The 26,427-nt window shown below is 39.4% G+C and overlaps 1 protein-coding gene across 1 annotated transcript; it reads left to right on the forward strand.

Annotated features, from left to right (window-relative positions):
• The first annotated feature begins 1,480 nt into the window (after nucleotides 1-1,480).
• Nucleotides 1,481-26,393, forward strand: LOC118804675 (protocadherin Fat 4). The gene is made up of 17 exons (XM_036565260.1): nucleotides 1,481-1,674; nucleotides 2,404-2,608; nucleotides 5,993-6,337; nucleotides 8,096-9,006; nucleotides 9,142-9,316; nucleotides 10,676-10,856; nucleotides 10,958-11,208; nucleotides 12,334-16,665; nucleotides 18,111-18,212; nucleotides 18,314-18,615; nucleotides 18,811-18,896; nucleotides 19,025-19,204; nucleotides 19,901-20,028; nucleotides 20,117-20,334; nucleotides 20,806-21,064; nucleotides 22,796-23,998; nucleotides 25,494-26,393. The coding sequence occupies exons 3-17, from the start codon at nucleotides 6,298-6,300 to the stop codon at nucleotides 25,715-25,717; spliced, it is 8,592 nt and encodes a 2,863-aa protein (XP_036421153.1). The 5' UTR covers nucleotides 1,481-1,674; nucleotides 2,404-2,608; nucleotides 5,993-6,297; the 3' UTR covers nucleotides 25,718-26,393.
• The last annotated feature ends 34 nt before the right edge of the window (nucleotides 26,394-26,427 follow it).

The following is a 26,427-nucleotide window of genomic DNA, read 5'->3' on the forward strand; positions in this document are numbered from 1 at the left end:
GTATATATATGCAGGGAGATTCACTCAAAAGAGGCCCTGAATATTCTGTAATAACTCTCACTAGGATGAAGCAATCTGAACGAAACAGTGTGCAATGAGCTCTTCAGTATATGGAGCTTTGAACAAGCCGGGATGCCCCTGCGTCAGAGCGATGAGGTAGGCGCCGGACAGCCGTTGCGACGTTTAACCTCTCTAATGCTTGACGATACGTTCAAGAACGTGGAGCACCGCATGTGTCTGGCAGAAAACAGAGATCACTTCCAGCATCGCATGTAATGCAATCAATTACACATACGTCAAGGTATGTAGCGTATGTTTCTGGTTCAGATTACTTCATCCTAACGGGAGTTACAACAGAATATTCGGGGCCTCTTTCGAGTGAATCTCCCTGTATATACATAGTACCCTGAGGAAACCCATGCAGACAGAGGGAGAACATGCAAACTCATGCAAACATGTACAGTTTCACAGTTGATAGAGCAATGGAAGTGCTGCAAAACGTACTTGTAAAAAATCTTCTTACATTATGTTTATGCGTAAGAGTTTGGGAGCCCCAGTCAAATGACATGTTTTGTTGACTTTCTAAGTGAAAAAGTTACACGTTCTCGACAGAGAACACACTTCTGCATACGTTAATGCAGAATTACTGTTTATTTGCTGAAATGAACATATTGGGGAAAAATAAAACAAAATGTTATGGCACATTTTATATTTTATATCTAAAAATATTATATGTTAATATACAGATGTGTAGAAATTGTAAACTAAAATATGCAGAAAAAATTTCAACAAAATGGAATTTGTCCAGGGGTGTTCAAACTTTTGCACTGTAACATTAAAAGTTCAAATGGATTGATTGATTGATTGATTGATTGATTGATTGATTGATTGCAGATTTCTTTCTTCGCCCACAAACACACAGATCTTACAGTGGGCTATTTTTGGGATATTATGGGTATCATATGGACAGTGTGTCATAAATTCTGACTCTGGTTTCTGCCACTATAAAGAAAGATAAAGCCATTTCATAAGTCATAAGAATGAGAAAGTTTCCCAAAATAATGACTCAGTATCTCATCATAAAAATGCAGCATCTCATAATTATGAGAAACACTCTCACTATTATGAGACACTAAGTCATTGTTATGAGATACTGAGTCATAATTATGAGATTGTACCACATACTTATGACAAAGTAAGTCATAATTATGAGAAACTCATTATTATAACATACCGTATGGCCTTGTTTAAACAGGCTTCCATGTAATCCACTAGTAAGCATCTGCTAAAATTGCGAAAAATTGATTGTCTGAAAGTGTCCCCCATTACCTGATGGCCCAAAATCACTACACCCACCCCTGTCTCAGATTACATGCAGTAGTTTAGCTCTGTAGTCTCTGTGGGCGGAGTTGTAAAGGCCACATCCCCCCCTTTTTCTGACAGGCAGCAGTGCATTCCTGCACAGTGCTGGTCCCACTGCTGAGCGCCTCACATCCCATCCCAGCTCTGTAGTGACTCTGTTTGATCTGGTTTGGAAAGATGGTAAAGATCCAGAACACTTGGACGTTGCTGCGTCTTTCAGTTCTGAAAACTTTTCATGCCTGCATCGAGAGGTAAATGGATTCATGCAGAAAATGGCACCTTTTGGATTAACGGTTCTCATGCAGTCCTTTGGTGAGTATGATGACCGGTCAGAATATCGGTTCTCTTCGTTAGTAACATAGTATATTCACAGTTGTGCCAATCTAAGGCTGATTAGGGTCAGGTTTTTGAGATTTAGGCTGTATTCTATCCTTCATTTGTTCTGACCTGGGACATGGCCGAGTTAATATTTTAAAGCCAGCGGTATAAAAGTTTGCTGTATTTCATATTACAGTTACAGATTTAACTGTAGAAATATCCACCAGCAATTTTTTTTATTACGGTAATGAAGCATAGTTACAGAATATTCATCAGTATTTTCAATGTAAATGGGAACCTTATTCATGTCTTTTAAACAACATGTCCGAATTGACATCTGAGAACTCCTGATTACGTTTTAAAATTCCCAAAGTACCTGCCTTTATATGTCCTTTGAATGAAGTGCCTTCCAGGTGCTTTGGGGTTTCAAAGAACATATTCAGGTTGGTGAGGGATACTGTGAAAGAGTGGAAGGAACAAGGGCTCCCAAAGAGGAAACCTTACAAATCAAGGTATAGTGTTGCTGCCTTTAGAAAAGGTCTCTCACAAAAGACCCTTTTCTTCACCTCATTTGGGAATTAGTGGCCACAAACGTTACAGTGTGCGGTTTGCCATGTTGTCCAGCAAACCTGTAGATTTCCCACGGAGGTGGTGTCAGTTTTAAAATGTTCAATAATTTGTCTTCTAACGTCTGTTCTTCGGTGTTTGTTCTTGGTTCCATAGATTATCTGCACACTGACCACGTATGGGGTGAAATCCACAAATCTGTTAGACAGTCCGGTGTTTCCCAGCAATGAAAAACATCAGCTGAACATCTCGGAGCAGCTGTCTAAGAGCAAACCTGGCACAGATGAGAGCAGAAGCATCTCTCGGTTGTCATTCTCCAAATCTGTCTATTCCTTTGACGTGAAGGAAGATACACAGCCAGGTAGGTCGCTAAATTTCATTGTATGTTGCTTTGAAGGTGCAAAGTACATTGAGTGCTAATAGGACTAGAGGTTTTGTCCCTTAGAACACCACTGCCTAACTGTATCTGTATCCTGGGTTACTTATAAAGCATGGCTAATGCTGTGCTGCAGCCCGTGTATGTGGTGTTAGCATTCCACAAACTCAAACCATTGTTTCCCCATGAGATTGAGTGCTGTCCCCTACTGAGCATTATATGCTTAGGCTTACAAATTTAACTAATTCACCACCAAAATCCAATTTCTGCATAATGTAAATGAAATATAAACAAGTAGTTGGGAGTGTTTGCTATGAAATGCTCCGTTCTAGAGTCAGCGGTGAATATCCAGTCATAGGTTAAAATTTCAGCACCTTTGATCAAATGACACGTTTTGTTGATTTTCTCAGTGAAAATAATTTAACACACCCTCTACAGAGAACCAGTATGAGTTTAACATATTGGAAAAAATGTAACATAAAATTCAAAGTGTGGTATCTTTTGTGCAGGCCACATTTTGTGCATTAAACTGTGCTGAAGTGTGTTCTCTGTGGAGGATGTGTTAACTTATTTATACTGAGAAAATCAAGGATGTAATTTGAACAGGACGCCCAAACCTTTGCATCCAACATACAGCTGTAGGAACCACATATCCAAAGTGTTCAATGCCTCTGAAAGCTCCCTCACTGAAAAGTATAACATGAAATGGTCATAAATGCCTTGTCATCTGTCTGAGACATTGTTTTTGATTATTCTGTGAGTTCAGACCATGCTTTCAACATGGTGGTGGTAGTATGAGGGAAGACTGATTGAGGGAGGGGGAGAACTCCAAGAACTTGGGCTGGAGTTCTGGGCAGCTTCTGCCTGTAGCTAGAAGGCCATAGCTGTTGTAGGACTGATGCAGGACTGAGGAACAGGGAGGAGATGGGGTGGCGGTGTGGATAGCAAACACTTTGTCACGGAAGGTGAGGATGTGAATTTATAGGGCGTTAGATTGGAAGAAGGAGGGGTTTCAGCCATGTTCCTCCTTCAGATTCACCACTATTTTGCCATTATTAACATCACATATAAACCTCAGAGCTTACATGTAGGTTCATTCGTGATTTTAGATAGTAAATAAAATGGCTATATTTGTGTTGTAGACATTGTGACCCCTGGTTTCATCACCCATGGATATGTTGCTTACATGCACAATTTTATAATGCTTTACAGCAACTACATGTACGTAAAGTATTCCTGGCATATTCATAAACATTACAGTAACACTATTACGATTACATAACTATTTTGAAGGGGTAACAGACATGTATATAGAGTGGATTGAAAACACTCACTGTTGTTTAGTGTACACTTTATTATATGTTCATGAATACATTAAAATCCATTTAAAGGAATAAACAATACAAAACACAAGGCAAGCCTAATCAAGAGAGATCCAAATTACATTCATTATGCAAATTACAATATGTACACTGTTAGAAATAAAGGTTCTGTTAAGGTACATTTTTTGTTCATCAAAGTACAAACAATGTAAATGTTCCCTCAAAGGTACAACAGTGGTTTTAAGGTCCAATTGTGAACCTTAAATAGGTTTTCCAGGTGAAAAGTATGTATTTGTACCTTTTCATAACCAAATGTTTTAAAACAGAACAGTAAAATAAGAAGCCTGGAGACGAGACGGGGTGTGTGGAGTCAGTACAACTTAGAAAATATCATTTCAATGGATTATGGTACAGTTATGTTCCCCGACTAAAGGTACAGAGATGTACCCTTGAGAGTCCCACCCCAGTGACAAGAGGGGTCCTGCCCCAGTAACAGTTTAGTACCTTTATTTCTGAGAGTGTACTCATCTATGAAATATTCTTGTGGTGTTTGTTAACTGTGGTATTGCAGTAAAATTACATTATCACTCAGGATACAATATTCATGAATATTTTATGAAACTCGTGCACAGGTTCATGTTATGTGTAGGAATGTGAATTGTCATTCATTTGGTTTCTTTTCCATTATGAATGCTCTCTGAATGTCATCAAGAAATCAATAGTGAAAGCAATATGGATATGTTATGAGTATTATGCGCTTAGAATCATATTTGTTCCCAGAAGAAATACATACATACATACATACATCATCTAAACCACTTATCCTTCTGGGTCGCGGTGGGGTGCTGGAGCCTATCCCAGCTGTCATTGGGCGGAAGGCAGGATACACCCTGGACAGGTCGCCAGTCCATCACAGGGCAGACAGACAGACATACACATTCACACACACACTCACACCTAGGGGCAATTTAGCATGTCCAAATGGCCTGACTGCATGTCTTTGGACTGTGGGAGGAAACCGGAGTACCCGGAGGAAACCCACGCAGACACAGGGAGAACATGCAAACTCCACACAGAAATGACCCTGGTCACTCGGCCGGGAATCAAACCCAGGCCACTCTTGCTGTGAGGCGACAGCGCTACCCACTGCGCCACCGTGCTGCCTGAAAAGAAGAAATGTGTATTTTAATTTATTCATGATCATAGTATACACTAAAGCCCTATTTGAGCTGGGTTAGTTTTACTTGGGGAGGTGCTGTAATATGAGTAATTACTTCTGAAATATATGATTTTAATGCAGTACGAATCTGCCCAAATGCACCTGCTCTGCATGTGTACTCATTTGCGCATGTGTGGAGTCTGTCATACAGCTCTACACACACACACACACACACACACACACCTGAAAGGCAGCAAGCTAGGTTTACAAAAATGGTAGAGGAGGTTGCCTACAACCGCTTGGACGCTAAAGAAAGAAAAGAAAGACAGAAGTAGAAAAGGGTTGGATAAAGCAAGAGGTCAAGCTAGAGTGAACATCAGTGTCGCTTTCCACTGGTGGCGAAACCTGAGGGAGCTGAAAGGCCTGGAAAGCCAAGGTTGCTAGTTTTCTGTTGTAGGTAGCTATATTATGTATTAGTCCAACCCTACACTATTAGAAATAAAGGTTCTGTACAGGTACATTTTTTTGTTCATCAAGGTACAAACAATATAAATGTACCCTTAAAGGTTCAACAGTGGTTTTAAAGTCCAATTGTGTACCTTAAATAAGTTTCTTTCCAGGGGAAAAGTATGAATTTGTACCTTTTCATAATCTAATGTTTTAAAACAGAACAATAAAATAAAAAGCCTGGAGACGAGACGGGGTGTGTGGAGTTAGTACAACTTAGAAAATATCATTTCAGTGGATTATGATACAATTATGTTCCCTGACTAAAGATACACTTCCAGGTTTCTACAAAATGACCTACTCCAGCTTTAAGCCATTTGAATGCCCTCGCAGAGCAAAGCATCTAAAAGGGAGTTCTCTGTTATTTGTCCTTTGACACAGGAACGATCGTGGGACTCGTGGAAGCAGCACATGATGAAGAACCCAAGACCTTAGTGTATTCTGTGCTGGAGGATGACGGGGATGGCCTTTTCCTTCTCAACCCACATTCCGGAGAGTTCCTTTTGTCCCGCGCTTTGGATTTTGAGGCCGAGCGATTCTACATTCTTACAGCGGCGGTTCAGCACAGGGACGGTCAGCTTGCTAGAGTCCGTGTGTATTTCAACGTGGCTGACGTCAACGACAACCCGCCAGTTTTCAAACTGAATGCCTACTCTGTATCCCTGCCTGAAGATGCTCCTGTTGGCATGTGTTTCTTCACTTTGAATGTCTCAGATGCTGATGACGGTTAGTACAGAGGGGTGTACCATTACACGGAGGCCTTATTCCAAGATTTTTTTTCCAAATTTTGGAACCTCAGCCTTTCTTAGCATTTATAAAATGAAAAATTCTTTACAATTCTTTTTTTTCCCCTCAATAACTCACATCAGCTAGTGCAGTAACACCAAGATTTAAGTAGCTGACTCATTCAGCTGTCAGACATAAAAGCACAAGGTTCACACATTGGGTTGAAAGACACAGGCCAGCCAGAATAGCAGAAGCAGCCTCATTAAGTCTTACGTCACGCATCCTTTGTAACCTCCCAGAAAAAGATGAATAGAGGAGCTGTCTCAGGGGAACTGGCTGCCACCGCTAATAATTGAAAGGCCCCTCCATCTCCCTTGTGTTGTCTTTGGGTGGGGCGGCTGGGGGTGCACTGTGAACTCAGCGTAATTTTTGAACAAACAGACCAAGGGCTCATCTCGAGGAAATAAGTAAGCGAGAAAAGTAGTTAGTGTGAAATGAGATTCTGAGGCTTTATTTCAGATGGTGTTGGTTTAGGAGAGAGAGATGAGAGAGGAGTCCCCAGAGAGCATCCCCTCAGCATTCTGTCTGGCGTAATAGGCAATAGATGAGAGGCCAGACAGGGTTACTCACAGATGGCACATGCATCTGTCAGTGGGCTGGGATTGTACGTCTTCTAATGTTGTGTTTAACAGTCTGAAGTATATTAAAGGGCTCATATCCTATCCCACATTTTTATTGTTTTTTCTTTACCCTGAGGTCCCCTTATAATGTTTGTATGACTTTTACATGACCGTTTTCCAGCCTCTCTGTATCGCTCAGGATTAAATGGACTGTTTTTGCTACTGTGACTTTAAGACTACTGCAAACGTTTCTGCGTCTCTGGTCTGTTTTGTTGAAGTGAAAATAAGTACACATTCTCCATAGAGAACACACTTCTGCTGATTTCAATGGCAATTTTTTATTTTTTTGCCAAATTTTAACATAAAAATGTAAATGTGGCCTATGCATAAGTAATGGCACCCCATATGTTTTATGTTTATTTTTTTCCAATATGTTAAACTTAGCAAATAACAGCAATTTTGCCTGTAGAAGATGTGTTAACCCATTTTCTCAGTAGCCATAAAATGCTATTTTTAGCCTGTTTTGAGGTGCAGATTGATAGATCACTTTATTAATCGCAGAAGGAAATTCACAGCCTCGAATTTTAATATTTTGAATGTAAAATACTAAAACTTTTCAAATATTTCAATTTACTTTTCTTTTTGGATGAAACTATTTAATTGATAATATAATAATACTAGTATCAAATGAGTTGATCTTCATTCCACTGGCAGAATGCCCACTAGGAGGCAGGCCTGCAGAAAGGGGTCGAGTAATTTTCACATAGACAGTCAACAAAACGAAATTTATCCAGGGCTGTTCAAACTTCTGCATATCTCTGTGTATCTCAATCGTCTCTGTTCTGATTGGCAGTCCTGCAGACCGAGCTGAACTACTCCTTATAATGTCAGTGTGGACAAGGCAATGCTGAAATGTTATAGGCTGAATAGACAGATACATGTAAATACATTGTTTTTTTGTGACATCACAAGAACAATGAATTAAAATATGCTTTTTTAACAGCTTATCTTCCATTTATGGACTATGTAGACTAAGGAGTAAATGGTGGGTTTATTTGAAAATTGTAAGAAACATTCAGTTTTCCATGATACGGGCCCATTAACTTGTTTTATCTTCTCCTTTTCTTGTATTTCGCAGGCATAAATGGGGAGGTGGATGTAGCTATAATGTCAGGAGACAACGAGAAAAAGTTTTCAGTGAACCTACAGGGTCATTTGTGCCTGAAAGGAGAACTAGACAGAGAGAGAAGTGCAATGTACAGTCTGTTAGTTCAGGCCAATGACCGTTCTCTACCTGAAGACACGCGTCTCACAGCCACTGTCCGCATTTCTGTCCATGTTGAAGACATAAACGACAACATCCCATACTTCATATCAGATAATACTGTTACCTGTCCAGAGGACACCCCAATTCAGGCTGTGATTACATCTGTACAAGCAGTAGATGCAGATTCTGGATCTAACGGTGAAATTGTATACAGTATAGATAATCCAGGAGGGGGATCATTCAGGGTCAATCGCACAGCTGGAGTCATATACCTGCAGAGGCCGTTGGACAGGGAGCTTGAAGACATAATTATAGTAACTTTGACAGCCAGAGATAAGGGTTTACCTCAGCTGGCAAGCTCCACGAACCTCACAGTGCTTGTTGAGGACGTCAACGACCACGATCCAGAGTTTTCACAAACCTTCTACAGTGTAGTTGTATATGAAGACACTCCTCGTGGAACAAGTCTGCTGAAAGTGCAAGCACATGATAAAGACACCGGGCCTAATGGAGAAGTGCGGTATTACATGTCTGAGAGCGGGTTCATGATAGACTCAGTGCTGGGAGTGGTCTCAGTAATGGACCAAGTGGACCGAGAGAAGCAGTCTTCATATTCTTTCACTGTTACAGCTGTGGACAAAGGAGATGTTCAACGATCTGCCACAGCCACCATCAATATCACACTGCTGGATATAAATGATTGCGTGCCTGTCTTCTCTCAGGATCCACTGACTTTGCACGTATTGGAAAATGGAGAGGACCCCACTCAGACCATGCATCAGGTAGGTATCTGCTCCTTCTCCAAAACCATTTCTTTCAAAATCATTTATTTCGAGCATATGGTAAATATTAAAAATAATAGTGACTTCACTGAAACAATGTACTACCGGTATAATTTAAAAACATCTCTTTTCCAGATATCAGCATTTGATGATGACCTGGGATTAAATGGTCTTTTAACATACTTTATAGAGAATGGAAATTCAGAGGGGCCCTTCTTATTGCATCCAAACGGAACATTCTGGATTTTACAAAATCTTGACAGGGAGGTACAAAGTCACCACACATTAAAGATTATTGCTGTTGACTCAGGTAATCAGTTGCTTTATTTTCTTTTCATACAACATAGAACATGCAATAAAAAATTATGCAATAATAGAATAAGTAGTAGATGCAGAGTACTGCGTTGATTGATATTAAGCATCTTGTCACATTGTAAGCAAAGGTAATATTACAGTATACTACCTAATAATACAGAACTTCTTTGAACCCTACTACATAACACTGACATAAGCATGCAATAAATGTGTCATGGCAGATGGCATATGGTGTCAGGAGTTGTTAGGACAGATTATGTCTAAAAATAAGGCAGTGTCGTATTACCATTACTGGGAATGTATTTATTTATTTATTTGTCATGACAGCTGTTTTTTTGGTAACACTTTATTTGAAGTGGTCTTTTGTAGATGATTAATAAACTCTTAACAGAGTATCAATAACACATCAACAACATATCAGTGAAGTAGCAGTAGTGAAGCATCTGAATACATTGAAGTAAATATCTTGTAGATGTTCTGTTGATACATTACTTACATTAAGTAGATGTGTTGTTAATATGTTACTTCTATTATGCAAAACCTAACCTTAACCACCTTACCCAACACCTAACCCTAAACCTGGCCCTAATCCTAATCTTAACCTCAATCACAACCCAAAACCTAATCCTAACCCTCATATGTTTTGACATGTTACTGAGAGTCCGTTGAGTGTTTGTTTCATCTAAAAAGGACCACTCAAAATAAAGTGCCACTGACACACTGTCACAGCCAACATGACATCAAACATTATGACATCTGTCACAACAATTAACATAAATAATAACATGACATTCCCATATTACTAGACATAATCTATCGTAGCAACTCATGACAATGTTGTGTCAATGTTGTGTAGCAGGGTTCAAGTAAAGTGTTACGGATTTATTCATATTTCACCTTTCATAATTACAAAGTTGCTTTACAAATTATTGCAATCTTCTACACACAACAAGAGAATAAATAATTAAAATAATTCAAATATAGTGTCACTTTACAGTAAGTGTTACTTTACTCAAGTACCCAGATCCAGTCCTGGAGGTTCCTTGAACTAGAGCTACATCTAAAATCAGACACTACCATATTAAATAGTATGTAAAAATAACACCACTATCAGCAGTGCATTCATTAGTGTAGTATGTATAGTATGATAGTATGTATTTTGGGTTTAATTAAGACTTATGATTCGCCTAAAATGGGCTTGATTCATCTGAGTAATCAGCTGAGTTGAATCAGGCGTATTACTTGTCCGTGAAACCTAAAATTCTACATTAAGGGAGCCTTCAGGACTTCATCTGAGAGACACTTGTTTAAGGATTTTGATGTACATCCTGTTCATATTACATTTCCTTTCTAGGTCCAGCACCACTGACAGGAACTGGAACTCTACTTATTATTGTTGACGATGTTAATGACAATAGACCTGTATTTGACAAAGATAAAATCAGGGCTTTTGTATTAGAAGATGCCCCAGTTGGTACTATATTTGCAAGACTTACTGCCTCAGACAGAGATGTTGGTCTGAATGGACAAATAAGGTAACATAAACTAATTCTTAGGACTTTCTGTTAATACAATTTGAGTACACTTCTGCCACTGAATGCTGCATATTAATAACACTTACTTTTTGAAATTGAAGGTATTCTTTAGAAGAAACGGATGTACCATTTTCCATCAACGAAACAACTGGAGAGTTATTCAGCACTGGTACCCTGGACAGAGAGACAGAGGCCTCTTACAGTGTTACTGTAGTTGCTTGTGATGGAGACCCCAGACATCCTCTCTCAAGTTCAGCCACTGTACTAGTGACAGTTGGAGATGTGAATGATCATTCACCGCAATTTCTTTATGGACCATATGTGGCCAATGTTCCTGCTGAATTGGCCAAAGGTAAGAATTAAGAATAATTTTTGGCATAGTCATTTAATTGCAGTGTGTTTACTTGTCCCTAAATCTCAATTGTGAAGTGTTTTCAGTGAAAAAATTATATGTAGTCCAATTTTAGGCTTAGCATACATTTAGAAATTAATTTATTTGGAGTGATATATCCAGCCTGTTACACGAATACCTCATACTTCCATTGTTTTTAGTTGTTTTTATGTTTGACACCATTTGAAAACACAAACTGTCCACACAATTAACTAAAATTACTCATAAATTGAATAAAATTGTGTTACATTAAATTAAAAAAAGGTTTTGCCTGTAAAGTTTTTTGTTACAGCAGTGACAGGATACATCCTGTGTAGATATAATACTGTGGAAAAGTCTGAGACCACCCTTCATTTATTTAATTTCTAGTCAAAATGGCATATAAAGTTATTCATTATTCAGCATCAGGTAAAAAAACAAACAGAAAACACACACACACACACACACACACATATATACATATATATATATATATATATTCAACAGCACATTACACAGAAGCCTCAATAACTAAATATGGTATAATTTTTCCACACCTCCAAAGTTCAGTCTTAGAAGTTGGTTACGTTTTTTGTTCCAAGTAGTTCCAAAGTCATGTTGAGGTCTGGACGGTAGGTTGGCCAGTTCTTTTTTGTCTGAGAACACCAGAAGTTTTATTTTTTTTGATTTGCAAATCTTCTTTTTGTCTGTTCCGTATTTATTTAATAACAGCTTTTTGACAGCTACACATCCTTTCAGATCTATAGCATTGTCTTTTTGGTTGCTAGGAGTCAAATTGTCTCATTGTCTTTTAATAATTTTTTTTGAAACTCCTGTTTTTTCACTTATTTTCTTTTGTTTTTCTTTTTTTTTCAGGTAATTCCCCTTACTTGTGCGAGAGAATTATTTTATATATAACCTCCTCAGAATCCTGTAAAAGAAATAACTTGTTATTAATAGCAGTTTTACTGGAAATGAAATGAATAAAGTGGTAAATTTTACACAGTACAGTATTTTCAGAATAGCTTACTAATGTGCAAGCAGTGTTTTGCATATTATATTTTGTGATTTTTATGCCATTACACTTCATGAGCTCATGTCTTGCAGGATCAATAGTGTGTGCAGTGATGGCCAAAGATGACGATGATGGAAAGAATGGACAGTTGAATTTCTCCCTGCATGGACAACATGCCCATCTCTTTACAGTCAGCTCTGACAGGGGAACGGTGTTCGCCATGGAAGCCCTCAGAAGAACCAAAGACATTACGGTCAGTGTTCATGTGCAGGATGGAGGCACCAACCCCAAAATGGATTCGACCACATTGACAGTGCGGTTTCAAAATGCCTCAGATTTCCCTCGTGTTGCAGTGCATGTACCTCAGCAGTCACTCCCTGAGGACACTCCTCCTGGAACTATGGTGGCAGTTGCTACTGCAGAGACACACAGAAGTGGACCTGTATCTTTCTACCTGGCATCTGGAAACACTGGAGAGGTATTTGAACTGGATCAGAGAACTGGTGAGATAAACCTGACAAGATCTTTGGATTTTGAGACGAGCACAGAATTCCATCTGCTGGTTGAGGCAAGAGACTCGGGCCTCCCACCTTATTCCTCTTATGCTGAAATTCATCTGAATGTCAGTGATGTGAATGATAACCCACCTATATTCACACAAGAGGAGTATAAGTGTGAGGTGTCTGAAAACATACCTGCAAGGCGGGTATGTGATGTGTTAGCAACTGATGCTGACTCTGAGGCATTTGGACAAGTAGAATATATTATTTTGTCAGGTAACATTGATGGTGTGTTTAAAATAGATAAAACTCATGGCACTCTGACAACAACAATGAGTTTAGACAGAGAGGACATACCAAAGTACAAACTTATTGTTAAAGCTATAGATAAAGATGAGAGCAGTCACACTTCAACTACAATAGTTAATGTAGTTGTTCTGGACACAAATGACCATGCACCTCGTTTCTCTGAAATTTTCATCACTGAAATTTCTGAGGATGCACCTATTGGATCCCCGGTCATTCAGATAACTGCCACAGATGAGGACATTGGTGGTAATGCTATCATTTCCTACACCATTCCAGACCAGATTGAGCAGATTCCTTTCAGTATTGATAAAAATAGTGGAACTATAGTGGTGGTGGGCCCTTTGGATAGAGAACATCAGCACCATTATATTGTGAGGGTTATTGCCAATGATTCATCTTGGAGCATCAGCACAGATGTCACCATAGCCATCAGAGACATCAATGATAATCCACCAGTCTTTTCTCAGTCCAGCTACTTTGTCACCATAACCGAGACAAAAGCCCCGGAAATTTTCCTCTTACAAGTTAATGCTGTGGACAGGGACCTTGGACAAAATGCGCAAATCCTTTTCTTTATAGACCCCCCAAGTGAGATGTTTATCATTAATGCATCCACAGGGGACATTTTAACAAAACAACCCGTTGCTCTTGCTGGGCCTCATCCTCAAAGCTTTAATTTCACAGTTGTGGCCATTGATTGTGGTGCTATCCCTTTGAACAGCTCAGTCACTGTCACAGTGACTTTTGTTCAGTACAACTACTTTCCACCATCTTTTTTGCCCTTCAGACCTCTTTTGTCAATCCCTTTTAACTTGCCTGAGGGAACAGAGGTTCTCCAGCTTAAAGCAGTAGATCAAGACTTTCCAGAAAAGAACGACAGTGTTGAGTACATCATCAGTGGAGGTAATGCGTCACGTTACTTTACGATAGACCTCCACACTGGGAGGGTACGACTGAGTAGAACTTTAAGGCAAAGCTTCAGTACTTACTCAACTCTTGTGGTCACAGCAAAAGACAAAGGATTACCTCCTCTTTCGTCTCAAACGGACATTAAGTTTGACATAACATTGGAAAATCTGTTCACGCCCCATTTTTCAGAAAATCATGTTACATTTTCACTCCCTGAAGACCTACCTCTGGGCTCCGTCATTGGGAAAGTTCAAGCCAAAGATGAAGATGATGGTGTGAATGGATTGCTTTCTTACTCTATTGTAGGTGAAAATGACAATGTACTGTTTTCTGTGGGGCTTCATTCAGGATTAATCAAGCTAGTTAAACCACTTGACTTTGAGAAGGTAGAGACACATCACATTCTTATTATTGCCAAGGATGGTGGCTGGTTTTCTAAGACTGGGAGAATTAATGTCACAATAAATGTTACAGATGTAAATGATAATCCGCCAGTCTTCACGTCCTCTGAATACATAGCTTCTATCTCAGAAAACTCAGCAATTGGATCATCAGTAATTCAGGTAAGAGCAACAGATGAAGACTCTGGAAGTCATGCTCAGATAACATATTTGCTTTTGTCTGGAAATGCAGAAGTCTTCTTTTTGGATTCCAGAAATGGCACTCTGACCACTCTGGAGATACTTGATTTTGAGCAACAGCAGAGTTTTGAACTTACCATCAAGGCCTCTAACACAGATAGTCATTTACATGATATAGCTCGTGTCCACATTCTAGTTATTGATGTAAATGAATACATACCTACTTTTCAGAGGCATCTTTACAACTTCTCTGTGCCTGAGACTGTGCCTCTACAAACTGAAATCGGACACGTACAGGCCATCGACTATGATCTAGGGCTTAACGGTCAGGTCATCTACTTACTTTTTGGTCAGAGTAAAAAGGCAGGCTTTGCAGTGGACGAAAGCAGTGGAAAAATATATACGTCCAAAGATTTGAAGAATAGGGGGCAGAATCACGCCGTTCTCCGCATACTTGCCAAGAATAGAGGAAGCATTACTGGCTTCAACACAGACGAGGCCCTTGTTCACGTACATGTAGTCGATGAAAATGATCCTCCAGAATTTGAGTCTCCTGTCTACACAGTAACTGTACGTGAGGACACCTCAGTTGGGACCTCTGTATTCAAAGTGAGTGCTTCAGACCAGGATGTAGTACTGAAATGGAGCAGGTTCTCCTATGGCATAGAGAGTGGAAATTATAACAACTCCTTCAGTATCGACCCTGTTAATGGGATTATTGTAGTTTACAATCTGCTAGACAGAGAGCTGTGGTCTTTTTATAACCTCACAGTGGTTGCTATTGATGAGGCTTCCCCTCCTGTAACAGGCAGCACAACTGTGGTTATTACCATCACTGACATCAATGATAATGCCCCGAGACTTACATCAACAGAGGGCTATGTTAGGGAAAACCAGCCACATGGCACCTTAGTGGCCACACTGACGGCCACAGATGATGACCTCCCGCCAAACCAAGGGCCATTCACCTACTGGTTGATGATGCCAACAATGGGAAACAGTTTTACGCTCACATCTAATGGGGTTCTCTTCACTTCAAGACCACTGGATCGTGAACAGAATTCTCTTTTCCAGTTACACGTGGTAATCCAAGATGCTGGTTCCCCTCCCTTGTCCTCCACCACTGTGTTTCATGTTAAGATTCTGGATGAAAATGACAATACACCAGTACAAAGGAATATCAATATTTTGGTTAAGTATTATGGCAATTCCTTCCCAGGAGGACTAATTGGTAATGTCAGCCCTGATGATCTGGATGAATCAGATGTGTTCAACTGCAGTCTGAGAAGTGGGCCTATAAGAATGTTTGGTTTTCCGTTTGGGAAGTGTGACTTGTGGTCCTCTCCATTTCAAGGAGAGGCAACATACAACATCACAGTAGAAGCAAGTGACCAGTTCCACCCATCAGTAAACAACAGCATCTATGTGAGTTATAAAGGTTTTACCAATTTATCTTTGGACAGTTGTGTCTTGTTCTATGTATCTTTGTCGACTCTTGAGGACTTTCTGTCACTTAAATATCTGAAGTTTGTCAAAGCTCTGGACAGCCTCTTCAATTTGCAGGCATCTAAAACTCATGTATTCGGGATGAAATTTCAAGGGGATAAAATGCTTCTTCTGGCAGCAGTAAAAAGCTATAACGGACTGTATCTGACAGGAGAAGTGGCAAGTGGCATCTCCAGTATGCACAAGAAGCTGCTCGAGGCACAAAGTAATGTGACTATATCTCAAATTACCAGTGACCCTTGCTCACTCAAACCATGCCAAAATGGTGCAACCTGCAACAAAAACATCCACATCAGTCAGGACATTGCTGTGTTAGAAAGTTCCCAACTCATATTTGTGTCCCCCTATTATGCTGAGGTATTTAACTGCTCCTGCCCAGCTGGGTTTACTGGAGCTAATTGTGAGTCTGACATAGATGAATGTATGGAGAACCCTTGTGAAAATGGGGGGAGCTGCTATAACAACCCTGGAGGGTTCCTCTGCCACTGCACAGACGGCTTCTCAGGAATCCATTGTTCCACTGTTGATAATGAATGTCAGACAGTGACATGTTCAAATGGTGGGACTTGCTGGAACATACAAGGAGGGTTCTTCTGTGAATGCAGACCTGGATATGAAGGTAATTAGCATGTCTATATCTGTCTTATTTGTGAATTAATTGGTTTTAACGTTGCTTAAAGGGGACCAGTCTTGTTGTCAGTCTTGTACAGTTTTCCAGCCCTCTAATTAAATCTTCAGAACAAAAATTATGATATTTTGCAGTTGAGTTCCAGATATAGTGAACCATTCTATTCCAGAACCTGTAGATTCCTACAGCTCCCAGAGTGCCTTTGCATCATTTCAGTTGGTGAGGTTGCAGCTGTATCTGCACTGCAAGGGCATGGCCAAGCCCCCTCTTCTACTGAGACACATTTACCATTGCAACTTCAGTAGAATCTATATTTTATTTTAAATTAATAAATATTTTTTAATAGTTTTAAAAGTCAGTCAATATGTCCAAAGCATGCAGGAGGAAGAGCCAGTCTTTATCCAACGCTGCTGAAAGAACATGAAAGAGGTAACAGTTAAAAAGTTGCTGCTACTATAAATAACCTGAACTGCAGTGAAGTACATTATTTGCTTTAAGCAACATTTATGTGTGTTAGAATACACAAGCCAGAAGAAATCAGGAAGGATTCAAAGGTTGGCTTTTGAACCAGCATTAAATCCAGACTTCAAAAATGTTTAATTTTAAACATCAAATCCAAACTGGAACTAGTATTTCCATGGACACTTGACAGAAACAGAAAACCCGAGCTGAGGTAGGATGTCAGTATTAACCCCTTACATGGCCAAAGTTCTATTACACACTTATGTAACCTAAGAATAACCCAACCAGTTTGCTGTAAGTCCCTGTAGTTACTGAATAATAAGCTTTAGTATGTAAAAAGCCTGGGATTTTAAGGGGCTAACTAAGCTGACACTGCTTTAGCTGATAGAAAGAGTGCTCACTTGACAATACTACAATATAGTCATCTCGTCTCAGCAAAGTTACCCAAAATATACTGAGGTAAATTTTATTTTGCACTTATAAGACAATGGTTCCAAATGTTTTATGGTTGCTTCTGAATTTCTCTGAAAATGTAAATCCATCACTAGATTGGCTAGAATAAATATATGTACAATTTGCTTTAATTGCTGCTGTGGCTAGTCCTGTCGGTAAGACAGAAAAGGCAGTCATTTCAGTTGCGAATTTGAAGTAGATGGGACTAGTGGATAGTTGTGGATATACCATTTATGTTGTATGTGAGTGTCAGTATATGTGAGTGTGAAGGGGTTGAGCAAGTGTATAGGGATACACAGACATGCACATTATGCCACCACAGTGATTCTTGTGAGCTGAGTCCGCTCTTTGTTGTATACATGACCAAAGACGACACTGGTCTGTTTTTTCCTTACCTTTGTCTCTGAAATGCCTTTGTTCCTTCAAACTTCTGGCATCTTCTGATTAGCCAAGTGTGACTGTTCACCTTTAACTAAGTCAAAGATGCTACAAATAATGTTTTTTTTTGTATTTTCACATAGGAAGATTTTGCGACTTTATCATAGACCATTGCGCATCATCCCCTTGCCTACTTGGCAATTGCTCAAATATTTTAACTGGATACACTTGCCTTTGTCCATTTGGTAAGATGCATTTATTACACTTGGCTTAAAAGTTTAACTTATATGGCATATGTTTACACTGTGTTCATGTTTCAGAGTTTAATGATCCTGTTCATCCTCAGGTGTTTCTGGAGTTCACTGTGAAGAGCATAGTTATGGCTTTGAAGAGTTGTCCTACATGGAGTTTCCTCCTTTAGATCCCAGATACAACTTCATCTCTCTGGAGTTTGCAACCATGAAACAGAACTCTTTACTTTTGTACAACCCTGGTGACCCATCAACTTCAGAGTTTCTAGCTCTTGAGATTATAAATGGAAGGATATGCCTCTCCTATAATCTTGGCTCAGGGGTTGCAAGGCTGGAGACAGGAAAACCAGTGGCTGATGGGAGCTTCCACAATATCACTGTTAGAAGAACTGGAAATGTACGCCATTTGTCTTTGCACCACACTTATTACATTCACAACGATTTTTCAAATTTGGAGATGCCCCCAGCCTTATCTTTGAAGGGCTGGTGTTTGTCAAAGCTTTATTTGTTACCTAGTCGTAACAAAAATTGGGAACATCTTATCCATACTTTATGTGATTTTCCTCTGCTGATGTGTTTGTGTCTTTGGCAGATAGCATCTTTAGAGGTGAACAGCTGCTCTGCTGATGAGCCCAAAGACTTTTGTTTCTCACAACATGAAGGCACGGGAAGCTACAGGTAGGATGTGGTATCATTCTTTATACTTCTTTGTTTAGAATTTTTTTTTAACCATCAGTTTTTTACATTTTATCACTGACTGTTATTATTCAATCACATCTCACTAACAGTACTTGAACTTTGGACAGGACTTTGGATGTTAGGACCAATAACCTGACAATTGGAGGTGTGAAGGCCATTGATATAATTTTGCTGAGGCCATCTCAAGTCAGGACTCATGACTTTGTTGGATGTATGAGGAATATAAAAGTGAATAATGTCCTGCTTGATGCTTCAAAAGTCCTGACATTCAGCAAGATACTTGAGAGGTATGTTTTATTGAACCCCAAAATGGTCCACATTGTTGTTGTATCCCTCTGTGTTGGGAGTTGGAATCAAGAAAAAAGGGCTCCCTAAGGATCACTGATAAAAGGCACTGAAGCATGTGGCCTTCAGAAAATCTCTAAGCTCATTCAGGGATGGTATTGTGCCTTTCGGAAGGCATGAATGGCTAAATGGCTAGGACAAGCAGGACAGCAGCAAGGGATGGGGTGACTGGTGAAAAACAATTGTACCTATATCATAGTAAATCACAGTTGAAGCATGCAGATGTCACTTTGGTGGAAATGTCCCACCCTGTAGCTGAAATGGAGATTTTAATTGGTTCTGCTCCTGAAGTTGATTATCTGTATGTTTGTGCCTATAAGTCAGTGGTCCATGTAGTTAGGGAGACCTCAAAAATCAAAAATTGGTGGGGCATCGCCCCATGACTCTGAAAAGTGCTGGGTCATATGCCTGTTACGGATAAGCGTTGAACTACAGAACCAATAGGTAAAACATGAATAACAATATTCTAAAGCCACAAAGGTTATCAGTAACGCATTATTGCTTGTAAACACTGAAACAAATAGTCATCTGACTGAGGAGGGGTGCAGTAGTTATGCTTAGTCATTTAAAAGGGGAATCTTAAATCCTAGTCTTATAACATCATAACGTGATACCTTTTTTCTTATTGCTTATTACAGATGTCCACGAGCAGATGTTGCTCCCTGCAGTACTACCATGTGTCTGAATGGAGGGGTTTGCCAAGATCTCTGGTCCTATCACTATTGCCAGTGTCCTGAGAATTTCACTGGATCCAACTGTGCCAACAGTAATGCCATTTTCTTTGCCTGGTTTTACGGTTACAACAAGATAAGCTCCATTCTGGATTAACAGAACTACATCTATTTACTTAATAGGTCTATCAGAAGATCATGCATTGTTACTCACCGAGGGGACCTACATTGAGTTTTTTGTCAAGGAAAGCTACATCAGGAACCAGCTGCTTCAAGCCTTTATTGATGGGAAGGAGGGCACCTTTAAAGGTTTCATCAGCTTTGAGATTAAATTCAGGACAATCAAACAGGACAGTGTTTTAATTTTTTGCTGGGGCAGAACATTGTCCTTAAAACTTGAGGTAAGTTAAGTATCTTTGCCATAATAACTGAAACTAAAAAGATAAATAAAGTGCCATACAGTTAGTCGAGAGAGTTTGGGCACTACTGGTCAAATGACGTTTGTTGAGTTGAAAAGTGATTGGAAGTATAACGAAGTGAACACAACCCCTACAGAGAACATACCTCTGCACATTTTATTGCACAATTACTTTATATTTACTGAATTTAACATACTTAGGAATATAAAACATAAAATGTGGCCTGTGCAAAAGTTATATATTTATTTTTATTATAGTTTTATTTTTTTCCAATATTTTTAAACACAGCAAATAAATAGAAATTGTGCAGAAAAAAGAAATTTCAGTTTGATTCTTGTAGAGGATGTGTTAACTCATCATGCAATTCACCCAAGGGTGTCAACATTTCTGCATACGATTGCACATGCTGAGTTTGGTCGTAAAAGTGGACTGGTCTCTCCATTTTTTTTCCAGATATCTGATGGAAAACCTCTGTACATATTCACAAATGTCACATCTGGACAGCAGTGGGAGCTGGGCGTGGACAGAAGCGTGTCAGATGGACGGTGGCATGTTCTTCTTCTGCGCAGACACGGGCAAAGGACTGTCCTGCTCCTGGATGAGCGGCCAGTTGTGGACATTTCTCATAGCATTATTAGCCACATTACTTTCATAGTAGAGATGATCATGCTGGGGTCAGCTCCACCTGCTGACTCAGGAGATCTTCAATCAGGTCAGTACTCTCTGTTGATATTACCGCTGTAACTGGAATCATACTGAAAAAATAATGCATTAAATTTACTTAAAATGTATTACCTTAGTTGATATATAATAGAATAGAATAGAATAGAATAGAATATGTATAAATATAATAATAATATATGTGTTGAGGATTATATACAGTGCTGTGAACCCTTCCCAGTTTCTTCTATTTTTGCATATTTGTCACACTTTAACAATTCTAATCATCAAACTACTTTTAATACTAGATAAAGATAACCCAAGTAAACACAAAATGCTGTTTTTAAATGATGATGTTATTTATTGAAGGAAAAATGCTGTTCAGCCTTACCCGGCCCATATGTGAAAAAGTAACTGCCCCCTTAGCTACTAAATCAACCAGTTAACCAAATTCAATTGAATACTAGGGATTTAATTTAATAGCCACACCCAGGCATGATTACTGCCAGACCTGCTGAATCTAAACAACACTTAAATAGAACCTGTCTGGCAATGTGAAGCAGCTAGAAGGTCTCAGAAAGCAGCACATGATGCCACATTCTAAAGGCATTCAAATACAGATGCGAAACAAAGTCACTGAAATCTACCAGTCTGGAAAGGGTTACAAAGCAATCATAATTGATGTGTTTATTTAACTGCGCATGCATCATCATTCAGTGCATTAACATGCAGCAGTGCCTAACCTGAGGTGACCCTTTTTCACCTTCATCTTGCTCTAATAAAAAACAGCTCAGAGCTGTTCACAGCAAATTACATTTGTGATGAAGGCTTGTTCTGCTGGTTAGTTTGTTGCTCATGATGCACGTTGTTAATTTGCATGATGTTATTGATTACTGATAAGGTTGTTTCAGGATGCAGGTTCGTTCATATAAATGACAGATTTGAGTCACTTATGAATGTGAACCATCAAGATCAGATCTGAGCAAAAAATTGGAATAGAGCAATGAGGCTTGTAATGCAAACCAAAGCCATAGCAAAAGTGGCTCAGATCTGATTTGAAAGGATCAGATTTGCATGTCCACACAGCTCTGAAAACATCAGACCTGGGTCGTATTACGGCAGAAAATCGGATTTGCACAGTTAGTAATATAATGCAATTATTAGCAATTTTCACATAACAGACTTCATTATGTATTAATACAGGTTAGCAAAGCTTAATGTCTGGTGAATAAACCATCTAGAAATGTCTAAGATGGTGTTCAGATGATGACGCTGTGTCTTGTGCTTAAAAAGAACCAGGTTGCTTCTTAAGGGGGTGACTTGATGCATTTGACTGACAAGTAGGCAAACACAAGAAAGTGATTTGAGAAAACACGAAAGACACACGATCAACTGACTGTTGTTGTGCAGCTCTGGGAGTACAAAAACAGCTTTTTCTCCATTTTGGTAACTATAGAGATGGCATCCTTGATATTGACTGGTAAGTTGTGAATGGCATTTTTTTATCGTTCAGGAGAAAAGTTGATGGTCTTTTCACTTAAATGTGTGGTTTGAAACTTCTCAGTTGTGGTGCGCTTTGCTCCTTAGGCAACAGTGAAAAGAAGCGTGCTTGAGAGAGTTTGAAAAGATGTGGTCTGAATGCCCCCTAACTTGAACAAAGAACAAGACGTTAATTAACTCCCATGTGTATGAGCTCCCTAAACAATGTTACCCTCTAGTTTTACTCAAACATTATTTGCAAACTTTTCTCATTTTGCTGTCATTGCTAATTTTTATTTTTCAGGATTTGTAGGATGTGTGGAGTTCGTCAAACTCAATGGACAGATCTTACCTTTCAGCGGCCACAGTGAGATGGTTGAGGCCAAACCCAGTCCTTTACTCTTCCAGAAGGACTGTGCATCTGCAGATGACTGTGCTTTGACCCCTTGCTTTAAGGAATCCTGTCTCGCTCCGTCTTGTCTAAGTGGCAGTGATTGCATTGTGTCTCCCTCAGAGGACAGCTGGTGCGTCTGTCTACATAATGTCTCTGCTTCATTGTGTGGAACGTGCTCGTCTGCCACTGAGCACAGAGATGCTTGTCTCCAGGCCCAAAAAAGCACACCCTTGTGGATCATCGCTGTCGTTGTTCCCCTAACCCTCATTCTGCTAATTGTTATCCTTTGCTTTGTCCTAAAGAGGCAGGGGAAACTTAGGCATGCGAAAGAAAGGAGTCGAGCATGCCACGCACTTCCAACTAAACAGTATGGCATGGACAATGTGGCATTCAGTCTGGACCATGGTGATGGTGGTCCCCAGGACGTTTCCAATGAAAGCAGCAAGCAGCCTGATCTGATAATGCCAGGGGAGTTGATGAGGGGAGTTGAGAGTTGTAGCGAAGGTGGTCTATCTAGTCATCTAACAGGGTTTGGAGGAAGTGAACTGGAGTACTATGAGATTGACAGTACATATACAGTGTACTCTTCTAATATAGAGCAAGTAAAACAAGATGGTTGTGGCATTAACTCCCTTAGTTTAGTACCATGGGGAAAAGGAATGAAAGGACCATCTCCACAAAGAGTGAGCCCTCAAGTTTCTCCATCCATGTGTGAAAGAGAAAAGCAAGAACCCACAAAGCCACAGCCCCAAACCTGTCCTGAACCCTCTGCTCTCAGGAACTGTAAACCTCACACCAAAAGAAGTGGTGGTGGTGTGGATGATGGTCAGTACAGGATCCGTCAAACTCACTTGCACTCCAAGAAAAAGCTGAGCCCCGAACTGGCAGATCCTCCTCGTTTTCTCACAGAAGCTGAGGTTAAGAGACTTGATCAAATACGAGACACTCCAGGACCACCTGAAAACCCTCCCAGACCCTTCAATGCAGCCAGGGTGACAGAGAGCTCATCAGAGAGTGAAAGTCACAGCTCTTTCACTTGCTCTGAATATGACTGCGAGAGGGAACTCTGCTGTATCTGTTCACAGGACAACAGGCACGGTCAGGCAACTGAAGGTAGGGGCACACAGAGTAGATGGGTCATTCTGACAATGCAGTGGCAAACAGGGTATAAATGTTTACATGTAATTGAAGTTTAAATGTAGTTATATTGAGCAACATCGGTACAGTTGCAGCACCACTGAGTGGACCAAGATCCCTTAACAGCTATTCAACATTGTTAAGCATTAGAGAAAGCTGCTCAGTTATTCTCGTCGGGGTAGGCTTCATCAAATATTAACCATTATGTTCTGTTTGGGTTCCCTGAGACCTCAGTGCCTCTTCAGCAGCTCACAAAATATCCTTAGCCTTTTTAATCAGCTTGGTACTTCATGGCTTTTCCTAATTTTATGGAAGTTGCAAATGAACAATGTGTTTCTACTGATATTGTGTTCCAAACACCCCCTAGAGAAATTTGTATTTTCCAGGATAATATAATTTTTCTAATCTCTAAATGAGTTTTACTAATGAAAAGAATCTAAATACATGTTCAAGTGTCAGAAAATATTTCATATACAGTGGTGCTTGAGAGCTTATGAGCCCTTTAGAATTTTATATATTTCTGCATAAATTTGACCTAAAACTTCATCAGATTTCCACACGTCTTGGAAGTAGACAAAGAGAATCAAATTCAACAAACGAGACAAAAATATTAGACTTATTATTCATTTTATTGAGGAAAGTCTAATATTTTTTGTCTCATTTGTTCAATTAGGTTCTTTTTATCTACTTTTACAACTTGTGTGATGAAGTTTTAGGTCAAATTAATGCAGAAATAGAGACAATTCTAAAGGGTTCACAACCTTTCAAGCATAATTGTCCCCCTGTTTGCCCTGCGAATAAATCGTCATGGTAATTTACACATTTATTCACCTTCGTGAAATTTGAAAATACGCTTATTTTCAGTGTACTAGTTAAAATGTCTTTAGTATAGACTGATATAACAAAATATGGAAGAAAAATGGTTAATTTTAAACTCAAAATTGTAATTTTATTTTGCCCACAAAACACTGAGGTCTCTGGGACACCAAACATCAAGGCAGCAAAGTCAAACGCCAACAGAACACAAGGATTAATATTCTGTATAACAGGTTAAAATCTGTTTTACATGTTTCAAAACACATCTTAAAAACAAAAATATGCAGCTTATTCATTTGTTTAAGCCTGAAATATCACTTCTTACATGCGTGGCATATTTAAAATACTGAATTTAGCCCATTTCCATGAAGGGTCTGAATAATTCTGGAGCTGACTGCATAAACAGGGCAGTGCTTGAAGCTTACTGGTCAGTTTAGCAGATACAGCTACCTTACTGGTCCACGTTGAAGGTGTATTATTAGGCACTATAGCTCAGGGGTCCTCTTTCCCGTACCATACATATTCATGTGCTTTCCCTCATCCAGCACACAAACATCTTTTAGTATCATTACTCTAACTTACCCACTCAATTAGAAATCAGTTTTTCTATTTGTTCTGTTTGTTGATCCACTGGACTCTTCTTTCTGTGTTTCAGACTTGTCCAGAGGACAGCTCATATTAGCTGTCCCCTCACCCTTCAGAGACGTCCAGACACCTTCAGACACAGCTGGATCTGGAGCCGTCCAGCAATGGGAGAGCCTCTTAAATCAAAGGATCCACTTTAATACCTACTCAGACGTTTTTGAGGACATCGCGAGCCTGCCTGTTAATCAGGCGTATGACTGTGACATTCACAGTGAAGAAGAGCAGATTATTTGAAAATGTTAAGGCTGTAAGACTTTCTGATACACACAGTTGCTCAGTCATAAACTCTAACTTTAAAGCTCTCTACACACTGTAACTACGTTGCTCTCATTTACTTCACCTTTTTCAGAGGCTATGATTACTTACAGATTACAGATTACTTAAGACACACAGAAAGGAAAGTGTGTTTTTTTAAGCTGTACCAGACCAGTTTTACTGTGAGGCCATAAATACAGATATTATAATTACATTTTGAAGATGATTGAATGGTTAGGAAAAAGTTCTTTTGATTGTCATTGGTGGTTGTGCAGTGCCATCTGCTGGCAGGGCTCTGATAGTACACGTGATTGCTTCCCCATATTAAAAGGCTGTGCTTTAGGATCATGTGTTAGGTCTTAACTGTAAAGGCAATATTGCAAAGATTCCAGGTCTTGTACTTTAATCCTGCTGTATTTATGTAAAATATGTAAAATATCCCATACTTCACTCTATAATACAGAGAAACAAAGCCTATAGAAAAAGATTGTCACTGTCCAAAGAAAAACATGTACCTCCTTTTTCTTTCTTTTCTACTTTTCTACATCATTTGAGTGTGGCAGCTGTCATTTACATTGGGTGAACGTTTCATGAAGCCTGGACCAATAGAAATACCCCAAAAATGCTTTAAATAAAATCTCTTCACATAAACTCACATTTAAAGTAAAGAGTGTTTTTGCCTTCTCCTG

Source organism: Colossoma macropomum, unplaced genomic scaffold (genome assembly GCF_904425465.1).
Source record: "Colossoma macropomum unplaced genomic scaffold, Colossoma_macropomum, whole genome shotgun sequence".
Lineage (NCBI taxonomy): Eukaryota > Metazoa > Chordata > Actinopteri > Characiformes > Serrasalmidae > Colossoma > Colossoma macropomum.

Excerpts from the sequence above, each read along its gene's own strand:
- LOC118804675 (XM_036565260.1), top strand. The coding sequence starts at position 6,298 with ATGTGTTTCTTCACTTTGAATGTCTCAGATGCTGATGACG. Across the intron at positions 6,338-8,095 it reads TGTCTCAGATGCTGATGACG|GCATAAATGGGGAGGTGGAT; the intron begins GTTAGTACAGAG and ends TGTATTTCGCAG. Across the intron at positions 10,857-10,957 it reads GGTCTGAATGGACAAATAAG|GTATTCTTTAGAAGAAACGG; the intron begins GTAACATAAACT and ends TTGAAATTGAAG.